The 27,384-nt window shown below is 41.2% G+C and overlaps 2 protein-coding genes across 11 annotated transcripts in view; one reads left to right on the top strand and one right to left on the bottom strand.

The window, feature by feature from the left end:
• Positions 1 to 27,384, top strand: part of CD96 (CD96 molecule) — an 86,885-nt gene that overhangs the window by 20,607 nt on the left and 38,894 nt on the right. For 4 of the 10 annotated variants that reach the window (XM_041727523.1, XM_041727516.1, XM_041727506.1 and 1 more), the window contains exons 4-8: positions 7,358 to 7,568; positions 10,646 to 10,701; positions 21,036 to 21,126; positions 21,720 to 21,845; positions 23,099 to 23,287. In XM_041727523.1, the coding sequence (XP_041583457.1) occupies positions 7,358 to 7,568; positions 10,646 to 10,701; positions 21,036 to 21,126; positions 21,720 to 21,845; positions 23,099 to 23,287 (673 nt within the window). The remainder of the gene's footprint in view (positions 1 to 7,357; positions 7,569 to 10,645; positions 10,702 to 21,035; positions 21,127 to 21,719; positions 21,846 to 23,098; positions 23,288 to 27,384) is intronic. The other 6 variants (XM_041727568.1, XM_041727540.1, XM_041727559.1 and 3 more) reach the window with 3 other exon arrangements.
• Positions 16,181 to 18,739, bottom strand: ZBED2 (zinc finger BED-type containing 2). The gene is made up of 2 exons (XM_041727580.1): positions 18,448 to 18,739; positions 16,181 to 18,208 (listed from the first exon to the last, which is right to left on the bottom strand). The coding sequence occupies exon 2, from the start codon at positions 17,415 to 17,417 to the stop codon at positions 16,764 to 16,766; it is 654 nt and encodes a 217-aa protein (XP_041583514.1). The 5' UTR covers positions 17,418 to 18,208; positions 18,448 to 18,739; the 3' UTR covers positions 16,181 to 16,763.

The following is a 27,384-nucleotide window of genomic DNA, read 5'->3' as shown; positions in this document are numbered from 1 at the left end:
CTAAGGTCACACAGTGAGGCAGTCCTAAACTTCCAGAACTTCCAGCCATGCTGTCACTTTGAAGAATGCACCATGATACAGATAACTTGAGGAATCATTTTGAAAGCAACGTCTCTTCAAAGGGAACGTTGTATTGCCAAATGTGCTGAGTAAATTCCTACTGCTCATTCCCTTTTTAAATGTCAAAATCTATTTGCTCTTCCAATTTTACATCTGTGCTCCGCACTGTTGGCAGCTGTGGGATTCAGCAGGTCTGATAAGAAACCATCTAATGTGCTCATAGTAGGGAATCAACTGCAGCTCTTCAAGTCATGACTGTCGCAGATCTTCAGAGGACACAGATACCCCCCAATCCATATTTTCATTCTTTGATCTCTTGTTAAACTCGCAATAATAATCACAGTAAGCCAGTTGTTCTTAAAAACATAATTCAATATGCCTTTTAGAAAAAGGTTAAAGAGTGGAGGTGGTGAAGATGAGCTGAGTATAGGAGCCTGCCAGGCAGCTGCCCCGTGCTCCCCCCGCCCCCCGACTTCAAGTGCCTCATTGAGCCCTGGAAACAGTTTTCTAAACCAAAATAATTTTAATCTAGGTCACTGAAAAACAAAAGTCATGTCTTCTTGTATGTGGGATTTTGTGAACTCTAATTCTGGTAAGGAAATTAGGAAAAGGTTATCATTAGGATCCTCAGTTATCATAAAAAAGTATTTGCCTTGTATATGGGATCCCATGTAAAGGCTTTGTTAATGTGCTCATGGGGGTAGCCCGGGTGGCTCAGCGGTTTAGCACAGCCTTCAGCCCAGGGTGTGATCCTGGAGGCTGGGGATCGAGTCCCACATCAGGCTCCCTGCTTGGAGTGGAGCCTGCTTCTCCCTCGGCCTGTGTCTCTGCCTCTCTCCCTCTGTGTCTCTCAAGAATGAATAAATAAAATCTTAAATAAATAAATAAATGTGCTCATTTTTTTTTTTTTTTGCATTTGAGGAAGTTACATGTCAGGATGGTGACTATACTGAAGTAGGAAGGCATCAGATGCAAACCACATATCCAACACTCATCTAGCATGAGAGATAATTAAATAAACATAAAGAGTTAATCCTTCAGGGGACACTGAGAGCTTATGTATATGATGGGATGATGAATAAGAAGTCATAGGAGCTTTATGTTTAGATGGTGTGCAGTTGGTAGATAAAGGACAGGTAATAGTTTTTCCAATTAATGTCCTGGGGCACAAATATATAGTCATCTGGGAAATTCTATGGGCTTATTCTGGGAGCTTCTAAATACAAGCCTAATATTCTGTTTCCATTCCAAGGTATCACCCTGATTTTCTACAGCATAAATTTCAATTCAGTCCAACAAACATATATGAATCTGTTTTGAGTGTTAGGTCCTGCAGGGATACACAACCATATCGAATACATTTCCTGCCATGAAATACAGCTTTAATAAAAACATAAAAAAATGGCAGCCGAGAGGGAAAATAGTTTGATTCTGTGTAAATGGACCTGGAAAAGCTTCTTAGGTTATATTTGAGCTGGATGATTAAAGAACAGTTGGCCAGCAAACATCAGACATGTACTATACCAAGACCCTATGACCCATGAGTACAAGTGGGTAGTGGAGGTGGAGAGAGGTATCGAGGGAACGTTTGTTTCTAAAGTTGGTGGATAAAGAGAAACCCATGATTTTTTTTCCTTTAAAACCATGAAAAAAAAGGAGAAGACTGTATCAGATTCAAACAGTTCAATATTTGTGATAAGGTACATAACTAAAACGCAGATGCTTATATTTCTTTACAATTCTCTCTTTAAATATATCTTTTCCATATATTCTTCTTTAACATTTGTAATGTTTTATATTTAAGTAAAAAGTGAACTGGCATTATGAACAATGTTGGTTTCCCATGCCTGTGGGAAGCCTAACTATTCGAGAAACAAAACTCACCCTCTACACGATGGCAGTTGTCCCTAATTGCCTTCATTGTAATCAGAAATAAAGTGGTAGCCAACCCACAAAGAGTGACAACAAATTGTGATGATTGGAAAAATATTGTTCCGGTGCTCTACAAAGTAGACGTGGCGAGCTTTGCAAGCAGCCTGCTTTCACAGCACTCACTGGATGGAAAATATATGGAAGAAATGTGAAGAGAGGAAGCAGTTTGGAGATAAAGAAGTAGCAGTTGGGGGGATCCCTGGGTGGCGCAGCGGTTTGGCGCCTGCCTTTGGCCCAGGGTGCGATCCTGGAGACCCGGGATCGAATCCCACGTCGGGCTCCCGGTGCATGGAGCCTGCTTCTCCCTCTGCCTGTGTCTCTGCCTCTCTCTCTCTCTAGCTCTCTGTGACTATCATAAATAAATAAAAATTAAAAAAAAAAAGAAGTAGCAGTTGGTATAATTAACAAAATTTATTGAATGAGCTCTATACGCTCAATGCCTGCCACATACTGTGGTCAACACAGCCAGGTCTGACATGGCTCAGGCCAGCCTGGAGATAAGATAACATCACTAAATCAAAAGGTACCAAGCTCTCCTTTCTTCATTGGAAATTCTGGTTCTAGTACAAAAACAGCCTTCACAAATTATTTTAAGCTTTGTCATTAAGGTCATTAAGGGACATATAGGAAGAGTTTTTCATGATTCAGTATGACCCTGCCAAACCCGCATTAGCTGATTATTTTATCCAACTGCTGCCCAAAATTTCATTACTCACTTATTTCTCTTCTATGGGTCCTGATTTTTTTGTTTTTCTTGTGAATTTATTTTTCTCCTCAAATAGACTATAAGCAGAAAAGGCAAGGACTGTTTGTTCTACTCCTGTTATGAGGCTGAATATAGCAAAATCATTAACAGCATGACTTTTAGGAGGAAATTGTTGTTTTCAAATACTGGCTCTACCATTTACTAACTGTGTGACCTGGGAGCTGGAATTAAGGTTAAGTGAGCAAGGCCCTCTCCTTCGGTGCAAAATTTAAGGGACTGCCCCAAAATCAGTGATTAAGATATATATTTTAATTAAATATTTTTAAAACCAAAATTTAGGGGAGATGTGCTATAAACCAAATATCAAAATTTTAAATAAAGGCAGGCTGTTGTTTGTCTGTCTTGAGACCCTGGTATGCTGTTCAAGGAGAAGTAATTTCTAATTAGCTTGTGGTTTCTGGGACTTCATGATATTATGTCCCCCATGAGCACAACTTTACATAGTCATAAAAAATTCTTTTTAATGATAGATTTAGATTTTTAATTATAGATTATAGATTTTTAATTATAGATTTTTCATTAATTTTTCCGCTTGGTCAAAATATGGGAGAATAAGAAGTGCATATAGGTGCACAAGTTTTTCCTTTTGTCTCAGAATTCAGTGTGACTTTGGCTGTGTTACCTAAGTTTTAGTTCCCTCATCTGTAAAAGGGAATGATTATAGCCTGACCCCATGGTGGTATCATGAAGGATAAATAAGGTAATACAAACTAGATAGCTTAGCCTAGTACCTGTACACCATACATATTAAAAGTTAATCTTTAAAAGATCGATTTTATGACTCTCCATAATTCTTTAAGTTAGCCTTGCAGATGGTGAATTCTTAGGAAATAAAGACTGATCATCAGTGAGGCTGGAGGACAGTGCATTTGTGTTACTTGAGTATGTATTGAGTGTCAGGACAAGCATAGGTGTACCATGTCAGCTAGTTCAGTCTGCATTCCTCTTTCAATCATATGGGTGCTCCAACTGAGAATCCCAACAAGTTTTAGAAATATTTATTACTATTTTTTCAAGTGATCAATTTTTTTTTCTTTGAAGAACAAGAAAAACACACAAACTGGTAAGAAATAAAGACTCTGTACAATACCTCTTACCAATCTGTTTCCAGCAGACCAGGTTGCCTAAAATCATTATTATCAGGTAGGAATTGAGTTATACTCTCTGAACCCTACCACCAAAAACTGGATCAATATATCACAAAAGAGCTCTTTCAATAAACAAATGGCCCACACCTCTATAATCTGCAATTTGTATAATGGCCTCTGGCTTCCTGGAATTTCTTTTAAATTTTTCATTTCAGATCATCAAAAGAAAATTCTTTTTATTGTTTTGTGATGGTTTTGGTTTTTATTAGTACATGTTGTCTCTGGGACTTAAGTGTCCCTGGACCTGGGCATTTGTGCTTTATTATTATTATTATTATTATTATTAATATATTTTTTATTTTTTTATTTTTTAAATTTTATTTATTTTTTTAAATTAGATTGTTTATTTATTTATTGACACCCCAACTATTTGGCATTTCATAATGGGAAATCCAAGTATATGCTCTGGAGGTCTAGTCAATACTTTTTTCTTCCCCCCAATCAACTTGTCTCAAACTTATTGTTGATACCATTTAGGGAATTACAGCTTTTTCTATATCAACAGCTTTTTGCCAGGAATTTATTTTCTTCAGATTCTTTCAAGACATTTTATCTTTGAGAGATAACAGTAGCTAGAATATACAATCTGGTAATTTTTCTCAGGTCATAAAATTGTAGAGAGTGTTTTATTTAATACATCCTTAAGGGTATTAATCTGTAAGAAATAATTTTTTAATAATAAATTTATTTTTTATTGGTGTTCAATTTGCCAACATATAGAATAACACCCAATGCTCATTCTGTCAAGTGCCCCCCTCAGTGCCCGTCACCCATTCACCCCCACCCCCTGTTCTCCTCCCCTTCCACCGCCCCTAGTTCATTTCCCAGAGTTAGGAGTCTTTATGTTCTGTCTCCCCTTCTGATATTTCCTACCCATTTCTTCTCCCTTCCCTTCTATTCCCTTTCACTTTTGATTCTGTGACATAAGTACGTTCTTGCTTTGCTTGACCTTTGCACAAGTTAGTTAGCCTTAGTATACTGGGGACTTTCATAAGGAATAAGTAAGACTCGAAAAAACTTTGCACAATGTCTAAAACATAGTAGGTGCTAAATAAATTTAAGCTATGATTAATAAGAATATAAAATTTCAGTAGTGGTTATAGCATAGTATTAGTATTATTTTCCCCTCTGCCAATTCTAGATATTTCATTGTTTGCCTGGGCTCATTCTTTCCCCACCTCTTCTCTCATTTGCTCTGTGAAGGGGGCCATTCATGTATAGGTTCTTGCCTTGGCCCCCTTTATAACTCCTCCATCAATGAAACTACCCTGGCCAGTCACAGGAAGCTGCACAACAAAGGAAAGGCAGCTTTTGTCTCCCTAGTCTCCAACCTCAGGCTCTGACTGCCTTTCTACCCACTACAAAGTAACAGATGGAAATGTTCCAAGTTGGGAATCATTTACTAAGTGACCAAAAAGCATTTTGAACTCTAAGATCTTCGCAAAAACAGAGCCTGTGTGTGAAGCCGGAGCTGTGTAAGTTCGTCAGTTGTGCAGACCTGCAGGGGGAGCCTGCTTCCTTAATTATTGGCCTCCAGATCAGCAGCCATTGAGTGAACTACCTTCTACCTTCTCTGCTGTCACCACCCAATAAATACTAAGGGCTCCTTTCAAGACCTCTGTCTCCAGGATACGAGCTCTCTCCCTTTAGTTTTCTGTGTGCTTCTTCATTAGGAAGATAGCAGCACAGATCCCTAGGTCCTGCTTCATGGGGGATAAAGGTATGTACATTGTTTCAGGAGGAAATCTTGAGCAGGGTATCATTCTTTGCAAGCCTTACTGTCTATGTATCTGTAATGTAAGGCTAATTATCACTCCTAGTCATATGCACCTAAAGAATCATGTCTTACAGAAGAGTTTCTACTAAATATTCTGGAAATGCCTGTCTGAACTATTTAAGAGGTTTGCCTTTGTGTTTCTACTATTTCTGCTCCTAGCTCATTCTTGAATTCTCTCTTACCTTCCATTTCTACTACTCTGAATCTATCTGTTTCTTTTTAACAGACTTAAGCCAGAGATTTCAATGGACAGAGTTCTGTTTTCAATATTTTGTGACTTCTTCCCCCTTCAAATGCGTTGCTGTTCAACATTCTTCATCTTAGTTCCCTTCATTTCCCCTTGATTTCTGCCCATCATGATTCATCTGTTGTTCAGAGTTAGACAGTAGTTCTCAAACCTGGAGCCTTTGAGGACCTTTTAAAAAAAATGCCCCAGCCTGAGTCTCATCCCAGAACAACTGAAGTAGAATCTCCAGAGGAGAGACTTTGTGCATCAGAATGTTTTCAAAGCAACTCAATTGAGAATATTGAGTTATACTAAAGAAGAATGAGGGCATAACCCATCCTCTGCCCTTGTGCCCCTGAAGAGTCCCCTCCTCACTGCCCCTTAGTACATTTACTGACACTGACCTGCATAGTGATCTTGTCCCTGGAAATTCTGGGTATGGCAAGAATGAACAATAGGAGCTTTACTTCACACACCCAAGAAAGGATATAGAATAGAAGAACCAACTACTTCAAATAAGTAGTACTTCAAATAAACTCTGATTTGTGGAACTCAGATTAACGTTTGCAGTCTACCCTTTAGGTGTCCTCTTTGAAGGTAATACAGAAATAAAGCCAGAGGGGTAAGGACCATGAGTAGAAGGTGCCTAGCGCACAAAATTTAAGGAGTCACTTTCAGGTGCCCACCCTCTACTTCCAAGCCCCTGAGAGTGAGTGCCTCCTGAAATGTTATGCCCTAGGAGCCTCTTCACTCATCCTAGTCCTGACCCCAAGGAGAGCTAAAATGAGACCTTTTCTAAAGGGAAGGTGGGATGGAGGACAACTGTAATCATCCAGTTGAGGTGAAGATTTAAAACAAAGCTGATACAGTACATCTTAGCATCAAGATTTTTTTTTAAGATTTTATTTATTTATTCATGAGAGACATGGAGAGAGAGAGAGAGAGAGAGAGAGAGAGAGAGAGAGAGAGAGGCAGAGACAAGGGCAACGGGGGAGGCAGGTTCCATGCAGGGAGCCCGACGTAGGACTTGATCCCAGGTCTCCAGGATCACACCCTTGGCTAAAGGCAGTGCTAAACCTCTGAGCCACCCAGGCTGCCCAGCATCAAGATTCTTGCACTTAAAATGAGAATTAGTATCTTTCATTAGCCTCCAGTGCTAATGAAACTGCCTTCCAAATCCCACCCCCTGATACGCAGCTTATGGAAAGTTAGGAAGGAGAAGTTTAGTCAGAAGAGCATCAAGTTTCTATTCATGTGAGGAGGGGATGACTCTAGTTGTCAACTGAAAGTCAATGGTAAAGATCTCGAGTCTCTAGTAACATACTAAATATTGATTCTTCATTCATCATCTCTTTTTTCCCATGATATAAATGAATTAATGCATGTGGAACATCTAGCCCAGAGCTGGCATGATTGAGTGCTCAGTAACTGGTAACTGTTTCCTTCAGCAGGAGGGCAATGGAATTCAGCAAACACGTATCACCCAAGGTCACGCCATCAGCAATTCCACATTATTTAAAGACAGAGTCAAGCTAGGTATAGACTATACACTCTGCCTCTCTCCAGTCCAAATCCGTGATGATGACCGGAAGTTCTCCTGCCACATTATGGTCAGACCTGGCAAAATCTTGAGGAATTCCATCACAGTCAAGGTTTTTGGTAAGAGTTTTTGTTCTCTGGACTTCCCTGCCATCTTCCTGTCCATTTCCCCTGCCTGGCTCCACCCTGGAGAGAAAGTGCCCTCTTAACTGGAGAGTAGCCCCCCAGGGTAGCTATTCTAGAGCTCTGTTTCCCTTGGTACTGTCATTCATGGTAGGGGTGAGGATGAGGATAGGAAGTTAAAGACTAATGATTGAGTTAATACAATAAAATCACACAGAAAGCCATAGATTGGCCAGTTTTCTGGTGACCGCTCCTTATTTACAACTCTAATGTTTCCTGAGAATACTGGAAATCTCTTTAATTATAACTGCCAAAATCTAATTACTTGGTTGTCTAATTGTCTCGGTTGCTTGCTGGAGGAAGGCGGAACTGGGACTATGAGGAAACGAAAATGATAAACACAGCTCCAAAGAAACTGCAGGGGTCTCTCCACCCCCAGCAGGGCCAGCTCCTCCTCAAAGGAGCCTGCAGGGATGGCCCTCTGTCCCTGCATTCACAGAAGTGTGGAGCGGAGCTGACATATCCACTGTGGCCTCATGCAAATTGCACAGACTCTGCAGGGAGTAAATTTGAGGGAAATGTGAAAATCCTACTTTGCTCAGTGATGCATGGCAATATTAATAAATCCAAACCCCTGGCTTTGGATTTTTTTTAAATCTTTGTCACCATGAACTGTATTTTTTTAAAAGTCGTTTTTAAGTGAAGGCAAAAAGAGAAAACAGTGATGTGGATGAGCAACTAATTGTTTTCGCAAATGAGGTAAACAAAATAACTTCACAAAATCTAAGGGCATGAGCTTCTAGATTTTTCCCTCAGTTCTCTAAATGACTGGACAGGTGAATAATCTTTGTTTTTACTTAGAATCTTATTGCATTATTTTTAAAGATCAGAGAATTAAGTATTTTAAGGGAAACACAAAGTCTGTGGGGCCTAAAGATGGAAGCAGCTACAGTCACAATTTCTGGAGTTTAAGGCTCTTGCTTATAGCTCTTCCTACATCTCTCTCCAGCTTGCCCTCTTCCCCCCCCCCCCCTGCCATCTCTGGGGATGGGCTAAGAGATAATCAGTCATGCCTGATGATCAGGTTTGCCTATGGAGCCTGACCAGTGCCCTGTGAAGAAGTGGGAAAGACTGTTGATCTCTCATGGATATCACCGTCCACTCACTTACTGGGGCGTGACTGTCTTCAACCCAACATGGAACTGACTCATCAGGCCTGACTTTTAACAAATCAATGAAGGCAGCCATCCAGGATGTGAAAAGAAATGTCGATTCTAAGGCGAACTATGTCCCATTTGACCAAGGGTTTTTGCACCACAACTTGATCTAACTGCATTGTCAACCCTTAAACCATGCCCCATACCTCACGGCAGTAGATACTTCCATCTTGGTCTTGAATGCTTTTCAGTCTTTCACATCTTGCTCTTATGGCCCTTTTGTGTCTACGTAGGCTCTGTTTCTACGTCTCTGTTTCTTCTTTGATCTCCTTTCAGTGGATGCTCAAAAATGTGAGAGTCTGTCTGCTTGTTCATTAGATTTTCCCTGCCTTCTGGCTCTCCCCTTTAGCGAATGGGACAGCCAGGCTGTGCTTGGCCGCTCTCATCCAGTCCTTAGACTATTTGCATATGCCACCAAGTGTATACGATAGTGGCCCTGGCATGGAAGTAAAATACAGACCTTACACAGAACCCACTCAGCATCCCTCAGTGATCCCTCAAATAGAACAAGCCAAAAATAAAAACTTGAAAACCTTGAAATAAATACCCAAGTGTAGCACAGACCCACTCCAGCTTGGATGCCCTAAATCCAGCTTATTTCTTCTTCCTAATAATGCCTCCATTTTCTAACAGTCCAGAGACCAGAAGTTTCCACAGCTTGCTTGCTACTTCGTGCCTCTCTCTCACTAGTCTCCTTTGACTTTACTTTCCTTAGCAGGGAGCCTGCCATCACAGGTTTGCTCCTGCCTCCTCTTACGCCCCAAACCTGATTGCTCTGAGCCTCAAAAGGAATGTCTTTCTAGTACCTTTACAGCTTTTAGTAACTGTTCTTTCTTTCACGTCTTTCATTCCAGTGGTATCTGTTGCTAGTATGAGGTCAGAATACCCTTCCTCCTGTTAGTGTTTTAGGGTGTATTTTGGTTTGGGTTCTCCTGGAAGAAAACATTGAGACCAGAATTTGACTTAAGTTAATTTCTTTGAAAAAAAAAAAAAAGTTAATTTCTTTGAGAAGTATTTATCAAGGGAAATCAGAAGAGGGGTGGAAAAGCTGAGGAAGGGAAGGAAGATAATGAAATGTATATGATCATGCGTGCCAGTTTGCAGCGTGGGCTGAGAGCTCATTCCCACTGGGGAACTCTGAAAGAACACACATCAGAGTTCTCCCAAATAAAGGCAAGGCAGTTGGGGTATTATCCACCAACGCCCCATCTGTTATCACCATTAGCTCTCTAGACTTCCAGTTTGCCCTACTTGTGGACTAAGTGTGCTCCCATAAGTCCTTAGGAGGTAGTCATAGGTGTGCCCAACGAGAGGCCTTCAACATGTAGAAGTTAGTGCCAAGTGAGTATAGCAGACATTGACAGCACCTGTGACAGGCTTACTGTTCCTCCCCTGGTTCATAGACAGCTCTGTCTGCCGTCAAGAACTGACTTGAAGCCCCTTCAGTTAAACATAATGTACTCGACGTCTGTTTTGTGCTGGGCACTGCTAAGTGCTAGAGATAGAGAGATGAATGAAGCAGCCTGACCTTCAAGGCACTTAAGATCTAGCAGGACATCAAAATCACTGAAATATTCTCTGGTGTTTTCTGAGATCTGTATTTTCCATGAAAATGTAAATTTCTTAAGGTCAGTGAAGTTGATCTGTCGACTTTTCCTCAGCATCTAGCATACTGCTGGGCGCACAGTGGGTATTTAATAAATATTTGATGAATGATGAATCTTATGTGTATGAACTCATGCATGCGCACGTGCGTGCGCGCGCACACACACACACACACACACACACACACACACACACTAGTGGCCAGGTCAGGTGACTGTCAATGCCACTAACTATGTTTTATTTGCCTTTAAGCTAAGCCAGAAATCTCCATGATCGTGGAAAATAACTCTACGGATGTCTTGGGAGAGGTGAGTCACATTAAAGCCTTTGAAAATCTATGGTATTATAGATTACCAAGGGATGTTGGGTTGCATCATTGTCCTGAATGTTTTCTCAAAGGACCTTACTCCTTGGCCCTCAGCCAATTAATTTCTGGTGCCGAAGAAGGGAAGCTGAGTTAATCCTAGAAACCGAATGGGCATCCTTAGTTTCTGACTTCGGGCTCTTAGAACATGTGATCTCTAATCCTTAGTCCTTAAGTTTTCTGGAAAAATAGCCTCAGTTGTTTAAACTTCCCCTTAATAAAAATTAGAGAGGATAGAAAGGAAATACTTGGACAGAAATCAGTGTGAATCCTGGTGTAAGAATAAGGCATTTGCTCAGCTGGCATTTAATTTGCTCTAATCCATTTCCTGTACCAGCCTTCCTATAGTTTTTATTTGGAAGTAACAAGAGGAAAGATGCTTTTCTGTAATTCCTTCAGAACCCTGGCTATTTCTCAGGCAGTAGAAGAAAAGACAGGTGAAATAGGAGAGTAGAGTAGGGCCGTCTGACTTCAGTTTCTTGTAGGTAGTTCCCAGCCTCAAGTCACTGGGATCTGGGCTCACTTGCCAGTTCTTGCTGGCTGTGACATTAGGCAAATTATGTCAACATCTTTGTCATCAGTTTTTCTCTATATATGAAGATGAGAAGAAGGGTATCTGCATGTTGTTCTTAAGAATTAAATGAAATCATGTATAGAAAGTTCTTAGTATAAATAGGGCATATATTAAATTCTCAATAAACATTATACTCGTTATATTGTTATTACTATTAGTGTTAATCAGCTGTCTTGGGACCCTTTGACTTAATTCAAGCTTTTCAAAATCCCAAGTTATAAAATAAATATTCCCATGAATTCTCAAACACTTCTTGCTACATGGGATGAGAGAAAATTACACTCATCTTCTAGTTTCTTCTAGTCCTAAGAACCCTAAATAAGTTATGATTTCTGATCCTGTTGAGTGTCAGTCATTTAATTTGACAGCTGCATACAGACCATAGCTCAAACACTGTGGGATGGCTTCAGATGAGCATATACTTGTGTCTTCTGTTGATTTTATGTATTCGTCTCTTAGATGATTGCTGTTGTAGTCCTGAGTATATAAAAAAAAGTCTTAAAATTTTTGGTTCTTCCACAATTAATTCCAATTAAACTAGTGGACTTCATTTCAATAGTTTTAAATAAAACAATCTAATGGCACAGTGTTTGATGGATATTTTTGTTTCTTATAAGGATTTCTTGAAGGTTCTTTGTGCCAGTGTTTACAGGTAATAAAAATTCCATCCAGATATAGAACCTTAAGATTGGATCCAAGAATTCCTATGAAAAAGAAAAAAGGACTTTCTCTTACATACTATCAGATTTCCTCTTCTGTACACATGCTTACCTAGGTTCTGACTAGGCAAAGTCAGAGAACCTTCCTTCCTAGGGAATTAGTGAATAATCTCTCACTGACTCTACATAACCAGCGACAGGATACAGCTTGCCTGTGGATCTTTTAAGATTTTGCCAAACATTAGTAATTCCTTTCTTTAATATTCTTAGAGTCTCTATTGTATTTTTAATAGCTTCTTAACTCTTCAAAGTCCTTTCACATGCTTTTATCCAGTGATGTCAGTGAACCTCTGAAAAAGGCAGGGCATCAGCCATTTTACAGATGAGAAATTGGGGCCCAGAGAGTCTACACAACTGACTGAGTCACTAATAAAGGGCAGAGCAGGGATGAGAATTTAGCATGCCTGGTTCCAGGCAGGGTGGTGTAATGAGAGGGGCCCAAGGTTCAAGGGCAGAGAGAACTAACGTCAAATCCTAATTTGACCACTTCCTGGCTCCATATCTTCACCCAGTAGTTAACCTCCATGAGTCTCAGCTAAGTCATCTAAAACTGCTATCAGGATTAATATTTCACAGGATTCTTAGGTGAACTAAATTTATGCACATTAATGGAGTACATTGCACATTATAGATGTCTCGGGAATATTTCTTTCCTCCCCACTATTAATCATTCACCTATTCTCTTTTAACCATCCTTTCATCTGAATAAATATTCATAAGTCTCCTGTGTGGTTGATTTTTAGGAGACAGGGTGGGATAGTGAAGAAACAGAGCATGGGTTGTGGAATCCAGTTGCCCTGGGTCTGTATTCTCCTCCATCACTTATTAACTCTGGCCCCTGGGACCTCGATTCCTTAGCTTCCTCATCAGTGACCCGGGAGAATGATCCCAACCTCCCAAGTGTGATATAAAGATCAAATGAGAGAACATACGCAAAGTATCTACCATCTGGCAACCATAAGTGTTAGTTAATGAATGGTAATTTGTAACCCCATTTTTATTCCTTAAAAATTAACTAATTGGGATCCCTGGGTGGCACAGTGGTTTGGCACCTGCCTTTGGCCCAGGGCGCGATCCTGGAGACCTGGGATTGAATCCCACGTCAGGCTCCCGGTGCATGGAGCCTGCTTCTCCCTCTGCCTGTGTCTCTGCCTCTCTCTTTCTCTCTGTGTGACTATCATAAAAAAAAAAAAATTAACTAATTCAACATGCTCATATTGGCTGCCTACTATGTGTTACGTATTCACTACACCAGCAGCCCTTGGTGTTAAAGTAATAGGGATTCGGTCAGTTATGTTTTCCAGCATTACTAAAATGATAAAGTTTATGCCTCATTGGGTTTTCATGAAAAAATAGAAAAGCCTCCACACTTTCTAACAATGATGCTTCTTTGGCTTAGACATGCCAGGGCTGTCCAAGGAGAGTGTCACAGCTGTGGGTGTCATATTCTTGTGAGTTCCAGGGCCAGGTTTCACCAGGGCTCCAGCATGGCTCACAGCGTCACCCCCACAGCTGACATGGAAAGACAGTCTTTAACTGAAACCACCGGGCCCCTTCACATAGCAGACTTTGTATTTGAACAAAAGATGCTGGCCCAAAGAGCTGTCAGCCCACAGCCCCTGGCCCTGCATGCCCACCCTGATGATGCAGCAAAAGAAGGCACAAGAGAGATGCATGAAAACTCCAGGGTTTACTCAACAGTTTGGTCTTTCCAGGAGCCACATATGTCTTTATTTGATGCCTGTGCTTTGCTTTGTGCTTTAACTCCATCATCTCTGTGGGTCTCATGCTCGTTACTCTCTACCTTTATTATGTTTGACAAAAGTTAGGTGAAAAAAATATATAAAGATAACTACCTAGCATGAAACAGGAAATAAAAATATTTGGGGTTAAAATATCTGAGAAGGGGGTGCCTGGTTGGCTCAGTTTGTTAAGTGTCAGACTCTTGATTTTTGGCTCCAGTCATGATCTCAGAATCCTGGGATCAAGCCCTGTGTCAGGCTCCAGGCTCAGCTGAATCTGCTTCTCTCCCTCTGCCCCTCCCCCTGTTCATATGATCTCTCTCTCTCTCTCTCTCTCAAATAAATAAATAAATCTTTTTTAAAAAATGCCTGAGGACACCTGGGTGGCTCAGTCGGTTCAGCATCTGCCTTCAGCTCAGGTCAGGATCCGGGGTCACGGTATTGAGCCCCACAGAACAGGGAGCCTACTTCTCCCTCTCCCTCTGCCTGCTGCTCCTCCTTCTTATGTGCTTTCTCTCTCTGTCAAGTGAATAAATAAAATATTTTTAAAAATCCCTGAAAGGGTATTTTAGCGCCGCCTTCAGCCCAGGGCGTGATCCTGGAAACCCGGGATCGAGTCCCAACGTCCAGCTCCTTGCATGGAGCCTGCTTCTCCCTCTGCCTGTGTCTCTGCCTCTCTCTCTCTATTCATGTCTCTCATGAATAAATAAAAATAAAATCTTAAAAAAAAAGAAATTAAAAAATGCCTGAAAATGAAGAGAAGCTAAAGTCATAAAAGAGATGTGAAGCAGACACTGTAATCTAAAAGCACACATTACCATTCAGCTGCATGGCTCTGGTGGCTGTTTGGCGATTTTAACTGTTGCTGTTTATTTAATTGTGATTTTGCAAAGCCTGAAACGTTGTGGACTCTTTGTCCTTCTTAAACTCCATTTCAAATGTATATGTGTGTGTTTAAGATTAGGTATTAGAGCTGCTTTTCTTCTCCTTCCATCCATCCCTCCTTTCAACTTTCTACCATTCCTTCGTTTCACTCCCTTTCTCCCCCTCCTTCCTTCCTCATTCCTTTCTTTCTTGATTTCTTATCTTTTCTCTTTTCTTTTCTTTTTTTCTTTTCTTTCTTTCTTCTTATGACCCAATAAGGATCTGATTTCCAAGGTCCAGCCATGGGACTCCCAGTGGTCATCATCATTTGCAGTGGTGAGTCTATGAGCTTTCACCCTAGCTGGAGAGGGCCCTAAAAATGGCACCATACCCCTTTGGGAAACCATATGGGAGGTGAAATTTTTAATATCAGGCAGGTTTCTGGAAAAAGGGGAAATTATATGCCTGTACTACAGTCTGGGTTTTTCACAAGCTTGTGTTTAGACTTGTGCTTGTTCCACAGACAGCTCACAGGGAAGACAGATCTGGCTGTTAGAACAAGCACTAAAAAGGGAGCCATATACAGCTAAGGATGGAGTGAGGCAAGGAGCCATTATTATACATACCAGGATCTTGTCCACTTTCTGGAAGGTTGATACCCATAAAGGGCTTGGGCCTATTTACAAATTAATGAGAGACTGTGTTTGTTTATTAGCTCTTGTCTCCCTGCCAGCTCCCACTACCGCTCATCCCACCCCCAATCCAGTGAAAACAAACAATAGATTCTAGAAGAATCATTCAAAATAAAAGCGCACCCTAGCACAAAGGCCACAGTCCTTGCTGGTTGGTTTTATTCTACTCCTGAGTGAACAAATTAGGCATATCCTCAGCAGCCCACAGAATTGTCCTCTCCCTTTAGACTATTAGGTTCCCTTTTTTCAAAGCATCTCTGAGTATTGTAAAAATGAACATTAAAAAAAAATCAGGGAACAATGGGCATGCAGCCAACATCTCAAAGACAGGGATAAAATCCAAAACCTACTGCTCAAATGAATGAGTGGTCTGTGGGAACAAAAACAAAAGCAACTTAAGTGTTAAAATGGACCTCAGGACCTAGGAAAATGTCCTTCAGTCTCCTAGATAGTCATGGTCTCTCATCTTTGCATGGTGATTTTTGGGGGGATGGGGAGGAAATCTGTCTCTTCTGTGGCCACACTTCTCTATCCCTTTTTCTTTCTTTTTTAGTTTTCTGCCTCTGTTCTTTGTTTCTCCTTCCTCACCCACCTCCCTACATCTCTCTTTTCCTTTCTGAGTTTCTCTCATCTCTTCCTCATGAACTCCCTCTTTAACAGATCTTAATATGATGTTGGATTATATTTTAAATATTTACAAATAAGTTTCTATATCCTCTGTTCTTAACATTTCATTGGAGTGAGTTGTAAAGTCTTTAATTCTCTCTGTGCTGATTACACACTATTTACATATATGTTAAGTTGTTGAAAAGATTTACAGGATTCAGACAGGTTCTGCTGGTGGCACAGCTTTAATATGAGCAGGTGGCACAAGAGAAAGATGGGTCCCAAGATCTCAGGCCCAAGCTTCGGTGTCCTTCCACAGCGGGGCCCCACAGAACAAGCTCTCTACCCAGTTCTCAACTCACCACCAGGATGTGTGCAAACGCAGGGGCCCAGGAAGCCTAGGCTCTGCTCCTGGTGTCACCTGTTAGAGTGAGCTGGTCACGTAGGCACATTCCAGCTACCCCACCAGCCTCAACTCTCAGAACCGTCACCTCCACCCAAACCAAGTGCTGAGCATAAATCCCGTTATTTTCACTCATCAACACTGACAAGATGGTACATTCTGCACCCAAACTCGCAGACCCATGGTGGCAAAACAACATTTATCTTCAGTCAATACATTTTGAAGTTTTGACCAGGACAGCTTCAGGAAACCTGTAGAAAGGTGTTTGGTCAACTTACACCTGCTGAGAGTAACTCATACTATGCACGCTTTCCCTTAAAAACAAAATACTTTCAACTTAAGCTAAAGTGGCTCTTTGCTGTGAGCCTGAAGTCTGTGTTTTCGGAACAGATACCTCCCCAACTGATTAAACGAAATGGAAGGGATGAGCCACGGCAGGCTGCTCTTGCTCCCTCTGACAGGCTTCCTTCTCAGCCCTCACCTTCCACTTCATCTCCAGGATGGCCCTCTCTACCTCCTCCAGGGCTCGCTCTCTCCTTTCCACTGCCCTCTCCCGCCATTCCACTGCCCTCTCCCTCCTAAGCACCTCCTTTTCCCTCTGGCTGGCCCACAGAGCCAGGGCCCCCACCTGCTCCAGGAGCCGGGCCCAATCGCCCTCAATACCCACGGGGAGCTGTGGCCCCTGGGGCCTCGGGTCCTTGCGCTGCCCCACCTGCCCATGGCCAGTCTTCTCCAGCTCCTCTCTATGCATGCTCTTCAGATGTTTCCACAAGGCTGTGGTGCCCACGTTAACCCCAGGGCCACGACTCACCTGCCTGCCACACAGGCGACAGGTGGCATATTGGTTGGGGTGGTGGCCGGCGCGAACGGGGGCCAGGTGGAAATACTCCCACACCTCGGAAAACCGGGTCCCCTTGTTGTGCGGCACAGGGGTGGGCATGGTGCTCACGAAAGGGCCAACCAGCTCTCCCTTCTCACTGACCACCTCTTCCTCCTTCATCTCTAGGTCTCCCTTTGCCTTCATCCTGGTTCCCTCCTCTTCCTCGTCTTCCCGCCTCATCCTGTCTCCTCTTCTACGGCTTTCCTTGAGCCGAGTCTTAGCTGAACCACGGCTAAAGTGAAATGAGTAATCGGGAAGGGCCTGTGGTGACTCCTGGGGATTCACGACAATGGTCAAAGGCCGGCCACACCTGAGTGGTGTGATGTTGCCTCCTTTCCGCTTCACGGGAGAGTCAGGGTGAGTCAGAGCCACGCGAAATGGCCTCTGAGGCTCCCACGGACATTCCCCGCAGGCCCCAGATCCGGACCGATCCCTCCTTGTCTGGACCAGAAAGACAGAACAAGGTGGTCCAGAAGTTACACGGTTATTCAGTGACTTCGGTGTTCTCTACATCAACGTGCCACCACGTGTGTTTCTGGATATTGAAAATTTTAGATTTTTCTCTTGATTGTCTCCTGGCCGCCTCCACTGGCTCTGTGCTCCGGGGTGTCCACAGACAGGTTTCAGAGGCTCTGAACCCTCAGGCTGCTCGGGACCCCCAGCGCTGGGGCCTCACCCCTTCCTCAGAGGAGGGAGAAGCAAGCTCGGAGAGATGCTGTTGTGGGAGACACTTGCACTTCCTGAGAACTGCTGCAGTGGGCAGGCCAAGCTCCAGTGTGTGGGGTCAGTTTTCCCCTAGAGAGGTCCCTCTGGGGCTGCGGTTCTAAGAATCCCGAACAGCAGGCTTAGCTGTTTTCAACAGGAGGAGCTGGCTGGCACAGAGGAGAAAGAGGTGGAGCACATCTCCGCAGACTTGTCCCCCGACCGTCCTCAGCAAGTAGCTTACACTGCACCTTCCCCGGCACCGTCACCTGCAAAGCCAAGAGCTGATAAGACCTTCCCGACAGCAGCGTACCCCAGGTGTTTGGCTCATTCATCCCGTTGAAATAAATGGATGAGTCTATTACATTATTAAAAAAAAAATAGCCTGATTTCTCTCTCCTTTTGGGGGGGTCATTTCTTAAGTGATTGAGAGCCTTATTCGTCAAACTTTGCAACCCCAAAGAGTTAGGAAATACTCCCACCCCCAACCCCATAAGTGGATACTTACAGGCAAGCAAGGCTCTGAACTGGTCTCTGAAGGCTTTGGGGCAGGGTGAGTGCTCCTGCGTGCTGTGGGCAGTGGTTAGCTGACTCCTGCCCCCAGGAGGAGGGCACCGGGGGTTCCTGTTCCCTCCCACTTTCAGGGCCGCCTCCTTGCCAAGTGGGTGTGTCTCCACCTGCCCACACACAGATGCAGACTTTCTCTCCGCCCCCCTCCACCGCTGAAAAAAGATGTTCCTGGCACAGGGCATGGAGTAAAACAATAAATAAGTCAAGCACCTACAAGTCTTCCCTCTGCTTCCAGATAACTAGATCATCTGGCCTCTTAAGCAAAGAAAAATATTTAAGCGGGGGAAAGGGTGAAATTTCAGCAGAGAATCCACATGCCTCAACGACATCTGTGCTTTCAAATATTTTGTCCAATTGTCAGACCGTGAGTCTCAATTTGGGGTTTGGAAACTATGGATGTTGTAAATACAGTCAGTGGAAAAGCCAAAGAACTTGCAGAAAAGGGAAGAATAAGTGAAAGGAAGCCTCCCAAGTTTAAAGAAATATGACAAGTTAGGAGACAGATTTAAGGTTGCTGGTTATTACATTATGTAACTAGAATTGGAAAAGCTGAATTGCTATTGGCTTCTATTCTCATTTGGAGTGAAATAAAAGAATAGTCATAGTTTAAGCAAAAATTTTATGTTTACATAAATGCTATATTTTTATATATGTATATTCAGGAAGGAGAAGCTACCAAGAGGAGACAGGAACATCTTTTTTTTTAACTTTTCATCCATTTATTCATGAGAGACACAGAGAGAGAAGCAGAGACATAGGCAGAAGAAGAAGCAGGCTCCTCCTGGGGAGCCCAATGCAGGACTCAATCTGAGGACCTAGGACCTCGCCCTGAGCCAAGGGTAGATGCTCAACCACTGATCCACCCAGGGGTCCCGAGACAGGAACATTTAAAGAAGATGTCTGTGGAAGACAAATGCTTGAGTTATAGAAGAGAAGATAGAAACCACTATCTTCTATGCCAGTCCTCTATGGCAGAGTAGGAAACAGAGACAGAAAGATAAATTTCAAGTGAAGCAAGAAGGTTGAAGGGAGGAAAAACTCTAAATAGCAATGAAGAGTTGGTAAACAAATAGTGGAATTTTTTTTTAATTTTCCTCTTTCTAAACAAAAAAGCTAAAATTCTTAAATGATTTTACAGAAAGCCCTTTTGAACAGGTTCTGCCCAAACTTAGGCGAACTGAATCTGGGCTGACATACAAATGGTCAGCGTTTCAGTATTTCGTCTGTGGAAAAAAAGGGAGTGATCATTCTTACAGCCAGATTTGGATTCACTTTTCCTGACTCCTCAATCTTGTCATGCTCTGACTTCCCCCTGCTGGCTTCCCTCTGCTTCCAGGACAAGGTCCCACCCCACAAATAGGCCTACAAGCCCTTTCCATCTATCCACTACTTTCCACCACAGACCAACTGTGCAATCCAAGACCATCTCCTCCCTGTCTGCAAAATATAACTCTGTTCCATTCCCAGAGCTCACTCTTCTCTGCTCTCCTACAGAACTGCCCAAATACTTTTCACCACTTACTACATAATTATTTGTGCTATTGCTCACATATTCCATGTGTACTTAGAATAATGTGTTGGAGAAACCAATTCTTTGGTTGTCTCATGGATGTAACAGCCACATGTTAAGTGAGTGAGTGGCTTTACCTTCTCAACAGAGGAATGTGGGTGTGCACTTTTAGGTGTGTACACAGAGACTTTTGTCCGTATTAATATCATATTTTTTAAATTTAACATGTTTTTTTTTTCTTACTCATTTGGAAGTTCCCAACCAGCGATAGCTTGGCTTGATCAGCAAAACCATAATCTTGATGTTTCATAAGAGGTTTGACCTCAGTTTGAGCTAGTTTAGTCTGTGGCTTTTCAATTTTAGAGAGGCTGGGAGGAGTTCAGGACAAGAACCACATTCTGAAACTAAAATCTTGGAACATGGTCTGGAGGTGGCAGAGAGTTCTTGAAATCTGAATCACTCCATAAAATCTGGATTCAGAGAATCCACAAGAGTAAAACTTTTTAACATAAATTCTTTACAAGTCAAAAGTGAAATATTTACAATAATGGTTTCTGTGGTTGTTGCTACTAATAGTACTTTACATTATTTTGGGAATGGGAACAACCAAAATGTGGATATCTTTTAGCTTTTAGTCTAACAGAATATTCTTTTTCTGTCCTCTACCTGTTTGAGGATATCTTTCTAGTCTTGGGCTTATATTTAATATTATTTTATTCTTCCTGTATAGAGTTGTGATTTCCCTTCTCCAGAACCTGGACTCCAGACTTGCAACATTAGTCTAGTCCAAGATTCTTCACAAATTAACCTGTGAATTCATGATGTCTATGTAAGAGACAGCCTAATTGTAGTTCACATTTTCACATAACCTCTGAAAGGTAAACAAAGCCTTGTTGAAGGTGGAGAAAATCATTTCCTGCCAACTTGCCTTGTGTGAGAGTTGGCAGGGATGGAAGGGGTACCAATTTCTTCTGAATTTGCAAATAAGCCTTTCTGTGGTCTGCCTTTTCTCCCAGAGAACATTTACCTGCTCCCTGAGGAATGTATTTCCCACAGCAAATCTCACGTGGTTTACTAAAGGAGGCTTTCCTCAAGGTGAAAAAAAAGGTAAGGAAGTCAGTCAATGGAAATTGATTTGGCAAAGAAAGAAAGAAAACAAAGAATAGAAACTGCCATTGCCCAAGTTGATCCTGGCATTGAAGAACAATTCTCATTCCAAGACAAATATCATCTTGCCTACCAGATGCCATTTTTGGATATCTCATCTAGCACCTCCAAGAGGACTAGCGTAGGTAGCATTTCCCAGAATTAAGAAATGCACGTGACTTCTTTTTATTTTGTAAGATTTATTTATTTTAGAGAGAGAGAGAGAGAGAGAGTACATGAGCAGGTTCGGGGCAAGGCAGAGAAGAGGGGAAGTAGATTCCCCACTCGATCCCAGGACCCTGAGATCATGACCTGAGTCAGAACCAAGAGTTGGATGTTTAACCAACCGAGCCACCCAGATGCCCCACACCTGACTTCTTTAACTCCTATATAAACACTAGTGCTTTATTCAACTATTAATAAAAGCAGATATTTTATATGAAGGCAAAAAAGTTTAATTCAACGTGTACTCATTAATAGTTTGATTTAGTTCACATAACTCAGCACCACTGCTTTAAACCCATAAAGAAATACTTTCTACTTTTTCTTGTAAGGCCCTAAGTGGAGTGGTCTGAGGAAGACTAGAAGTAAACATAAAAGACCGGACTTTATGACAAGGAACTCCACCAAGAGGCTTAAAAATTCTTGGAGTGGAAACATACACACTGAGACAAGTTCAGGTGAGAATGTACAAAGCCACGTTTTTCAGAGGTAGCAAACAGGCAGCATTGGCCAGAATGATCCCAGCCATTCTCTGTCCTGGACAACACCCCCTCTTCTTTCTCTTGAGTCATTTTTTTCCTCAAATCTCATTATGTTTTCAGCCCTAAGTCCCATAGCTCTTGCTATATTATTATTTTTAACTGATAAAATAAGAAGTCCATATTGATTAATGATTGTAGCGATCCACTTGATTCATTTTGAGACCATTACTGGTTTTGTTATTCACTTTGAAAACAATTCACCCATAATAAGGACTGGATGCCATCCTGAAAATGCCTCATAAAGGTCTTTATAGATACGTTCTTCTGTAAGTAAGCCCTGGTCTGATGTGTCAGTTATGTTCCCAACCATGAGGCCAGAGAGCGTGGTGAGAATGCTACCAGGATACAACTATTTACTTATTTCTTTGGCAAGTAACAACCTCAAGACTAGGATTTAGAACCTGTAGTGTAAAGAAGCTATGAAGAGTTCAGAAAGTTCTGGCCTACAGTGACAGATGGCTTTACATTAATTTCCTGCTGCCATGTATGCTATTTGGAGGTTGAGTTCACAATGGCAGTTAAACAGTTTCTACTTCTAAAGAAGACTTACAGGATCCAAAATGACAATGGTTATAAGTCTACAGCTTATTTCAGGAAAAAGATGTAATATAACAACACCATCAAAGTAAAGATATGCATCACATGTATAGATGTAGAGCAAAAGGGCCAGTGAAATCAGACATGGGTCCTTGGTAAAGGGGGGATGACCAGCATGGCACAGAACACCTCAGAAGTGGGGAGTCAAGATGAGATTGTTTTATATTTTCCTTATGTACATCTCTGCTATGTAACCAGACTCAACAGAAACTTCCCAGGTTCTAGCCCAGATCAGGTGGAAATCATCAATCTCACTGTTATGAATAAACAATGCTGGTGAGCTAGGGCAACTGGCCCCCAGCCCCCTCAGACCCATGGTCACAAATAAAGCAACATTATGAAACAGTACATTTTGTACCTTGACCATGGATCAATACCATGTAGGAGCGTGAGCAAAGCCATTTAAGTTAACTCCAGGCCTGTGGGAATAAACTGTACAGAAGCTGTGGTTTGACCATTTTAGACTCTCTGTTACCATAAACTGAACCCCCCCCCCAGCCATGCCCTGACATCATTTTATGGCTCATACAGAAAACATAGGTGATTGATCTTGTTTTTAATCTGTCTTGCAGAAATATACATTATTAATGAAAAGAGAAAAGACAAAAGTGGATTTTTGGAGCTGAAGTCTGTTTTGACAAGGGTGTTTGGTAATAAACCAGCCCAATCACAAAACCTGACCATCTGGTGTACGGCTCTGTCTCCAGCCCCTGGAAATAAAGTGTGGAATATCTCATCTGAAAAGATCACTTTTTCCTTGGGTGAGTTGTCTATTTCATAAGGTCAACAAGGGGTGACCACGACTGCCATAAGCTCAGAACACTTCTAATTAGAACAAATAGAATGCTCATTATTTCCATGGTATTTTAATCTCGGAAAACTCTTTACACAACTCAGAATTATTAAATTTCATACTATTAAAATTTTGATAAAATAATGGGACTCTGCTTAAAAGAATTTCTTCAAATAAAAAGTAGGTGATTCCTGTTTCTAAGAATTTCTAGTGAATATAGCAATTTTTTCAAATTTCATTAATAACTTTCTGTTAAAGTACCCTATAATAAAAATTAGCACTAATATATTGATCAAGAAAGATTCTTAAAATCCTAAAATTCCTTCTGAGTCACTAAAAACCCTCAATTATATACAACACTTACAATTTTAATACTTAGGAATGGATAAACCACGTATAAGATATAAATTGCTTGAGGATAAGGACTATATCTTAATGACTTTAGTGCCCCTAGGTTGAAGCACAGAATTTGGCACATTGAAGACTTTTATGATTTGAAAATCAATATGTAGGATCATTCTACTTATCACAATATTTGATTGACCAGAATATTCACGACTCTAAATCTGACCAAATAATGCAGATTTTACTACACAAAAGATATGAACAAATGTCTCAACAAATACAGCAACCACAGATTGCCTATAAAAAATAGAGGTCTGTAATGACAACTATCAAACATGCATATGTCACAGTAAAGTAATACTTAAACAGCTTTGGTAGCCATTATTACAACTCTACAGAACCATTAACATCTTTTACCACCTTCTCATTTTCAGATACTGTAGTGTGTAATGTACTCATAAAACCCAGGATAGTTTATAAGGGAAAGTGACCCTTTGTTCCAAGGCCACTATCTGCATCTTGGGTCCTACCCAACCCTTTCACAAATGCAGGCAGTTGGGTCGCGGGAGCCTTGGATGGGAAGGATCTATGGCTCAATGCAAATCCATCCCCACTGTTCAGAAGCAGGTGCCATCCTGAATCTGGGGCAGTGGCATCATGCCTATAATGCTGCCTCTGTATGTGTGTGTGTACAAACACAAATTCATCTCCCTGTGAACTTTGAGTTAATCATTCAGAAGTGGTCATGGGTTTGCACTGAAACATCCATACTCAATTTTGTCTAATTCCCTCAAGAATAAGTGCACTTCCTTTCTAGAAGGATGAACACAGTTAGGGCTATGGTCTTGGAACAGGATAAAGGAACTGGTTCTCGCAAAGATTTGCCAGTAACTTCGGCAGACTCTAAGGACATGAGCTAAAGACCAAATAACCTCAAATTCATAAGGAAAACCTTATTCTCCTCACAGACAGAACCATATTTGAAATTCCAATCTTTTCTGATGTTAAAACTGAGCTTTTCTTGGTTTCAAGATTTTATTTTTTGAGGACAGTTTTAGATACAGCAACAGAGAAAAGTGTGGAGATTTCCTATATGCCCTCCCACACACGTGCATATCCTCCTTTGTTATCAGCTACACTCACCAGAATGATTCATTTGTTATGACTGATGAACCTACACTGACACATCATAATCATCCAAAGTCCATGATTTAACCTTAGGATTCACACTTGGTGTTCTACATTCTACAGGTTTGGACAAACGTATGGTAACATGTACCCATCAGTGGTTTAAAACAAGCCTAAATTTTCACTGCCCTAAAAATCCTCCATGCTCCACTTATCCATCATTTACCCCCACCTCCAAACCCTGGCAACCACTGATTTTTTTACAGTCTTCACAGTTTTGTCTTTTCAGAATGTCCTATTAGTTGGAATCATATAGTATGTAGCCTTCTCAGATTGGCTTCTTTCACTCTGTAATATGCCTTTATGCTTCCTAGATGTTGTCTTATGACTTGATGGCCTATTTTTTTTTTTTTAGTACTGAATAGTATTCCATTTTATGCATATACCAGTTTATATATCTGTTCACCTACTGAAAAACATTTTGGTTGCTTCCAAGTTTGGGCAATAATGAATAAAGTTACTGTGAACATCCATGTATCCATGTATGAGTTTTCAACTCCTTTGAATGAATTCAAAGGGGTAAAATTGCTGGACCGTAGGTAAGAGTATCTTTAGTTTTATAAAAAGCACTCAAAAGTGACCCTACCATTTTGCATCCCTGCCAGCAGTGAATGAGAATTCCTGTTGTTTCACATCCTCACCAGAATTTCATATTGTCAGTGTTACGGATTTTGGCCATTCTAATAGGTGTGTAGCGGTATCTCATTGTTGTCTGAGTTGGATTTCTCTGATAACATACTATGTGAAGCATCTTTTCATATGCTTATTTGCCATCAATATATCTTCTTAGTGAGGTGTCTATTTGACCCTATTGTTAATCAGGTTGGTTAGTGTCTTACTGTTGAATTTTAAGAGATCTTCGTATATTTCAAATAATAGTCCTTTACCAGTTGAGTCTTTTGCAAATATTTTCCTCCCAGTCTGTGACTTGTCTTTTCTTTCTCTTGAACTATGCTAAGTTTTAAGATCAGAAAACAATGAATAATTTTAGGATAATAAGGAAAAGCACTGATCCTGTTACCCAAAGCATACCATAACTCCAATTTTACAGGACAGCCCTTGATCTAGTATAATTTTAGGTTCTGAGCAGATGGTTATTTTTAAATTGTCAAATGAATTTTTGTCCTTTATGATCAAATATTAAAGATAATAAATCTTCAGGAGTTCGGTTTCCCAAAATTATAGCTTACATCTGGTCACATTCTAGCATGTATCTTTGGGAATGATTTAGAAGATGCAGCTGAGACTCTATAAAGCCATGTCATCACTGGATCATACTCCCTTACTTGTTGTATGTTCTTAAACACTTACTTCCAAACATGCTTTCTGCTTGTGGTCGTACTGCTGGGTGCCTTATGAACTCTGGGAAAACTTTTGATGCCTGTGCAAGAGTTATTGCTTTATCAAGCCATAACTGTTGACAGATATTGAGATGAAAATACAGAAGAAAAATCTAAAGTAAAGAAATTTTGAGAATATTGCAGAGAAAAAAGGAGATTTAGTGAGAGGAGAGGAGCTTTTGCTCCACTTTATTCCCAGAGAAGAATTAGAAGTCTACAAGCTGTTAGTCTTCAGAGATGCTCCCTTCCCCACCTACCTCACATCTCCCAGAAAGTTGAAAGGTTCAGTGATTCTTATTCTAGTAAACTCAGACAGGGAAAGGGGTCAGGATAGGGTGATCAGTGGCTCATCAGGCAGCTGTTTGAGTACCAGGACCTGCAGAGTCCTGTGACTCAACAATAAATATATATATTTTTTAAGTTCTTTCCAAAATATCCTATCTTGCTGCTACCAAACCCCAAGTCAGGCTGCCCATTGCTCAATAGGCCAATACTCAAAAGAGGAATTTTGATTGGAAAAATCTGTGAGATTTATTCAGGAGACTGACCACCTGGGCAGGAGGCAGATTTTTGTCCAAAAGCCAACTCCAAGGTCTCTGCCTGGCCCAAGGATTTTTCAAAGGATTCAGAGCAGTTAATTAATAAGGGACTGCAATGGTCTGTTACATTTCTTGATGATGTGTAGACTTGGTGGTCCCAGCTAGAGATGTTATCTCCATACTGGAGGGTTGTACAAAGGGGTCTGCTTCCTGTTTCAGGAGATATAAGAATACTCTATTCTTTCTAGGAAAGAATGCAAGATCTACAGATACTCAAAGGAAAATCTATCATATGGCCTAAGGACATTTGCTAAAGTTTAAAGACTAGCCGAAGAGGCCAAGGTAGCCTTACTGCTAGCCTAGCTTATCAGAATATCTAAAATTGTAGTACTGTACAGTCAAATTTTTGGCATATACAAAGAGTTGTCTCGTTTTGAGGTGGAGGGGATTTTTTTTTAAAGCAAAAGTTGACTGCAAATACCCATTTGGGATAGAAGGAGAGTTAGGGATTGATAAGCCATGTGTGTTTAAGTGTGCATGTGTATTTTGGGATGTGGAGAAAGGATTAAAAAGAGATATCTCAGTAACAGGGCAAGAGAACCACTGAATATTGAGCCAGAATATGCCAAAGTCTTCCTTTTTCATGATTTTTC

Source organism: Vulpes lagopus, chromosome 1 (genome assembly GCF_018345385.1).
Source record: "Vulpes lagopus strain Blue_001 chromosome 1, ASM1834538v1, whole genome shotgun sequence".
NCBI classification, from domain to species: Eukaryota; Metazoa; Chordata; class Mammalia; order Carnivora; family Canidae; genus Vulpes; species Vulpes lagopus.
The sequence above is the reverse complement of the archived record's forward strand: the minus strand, read 5'-3'. Positions and strand labels throughout refer to the sequence as shown.

Excerpts from the sequence above, each read along its gene's own strand:
- ZBED2 (XM_041727580.1), bottom strand. The coding sequence starts at position 17,417 with ATGAGGCGGGAAGACGAGGAAGAGGAGGGAACCAGGATGAAGGCAAAG.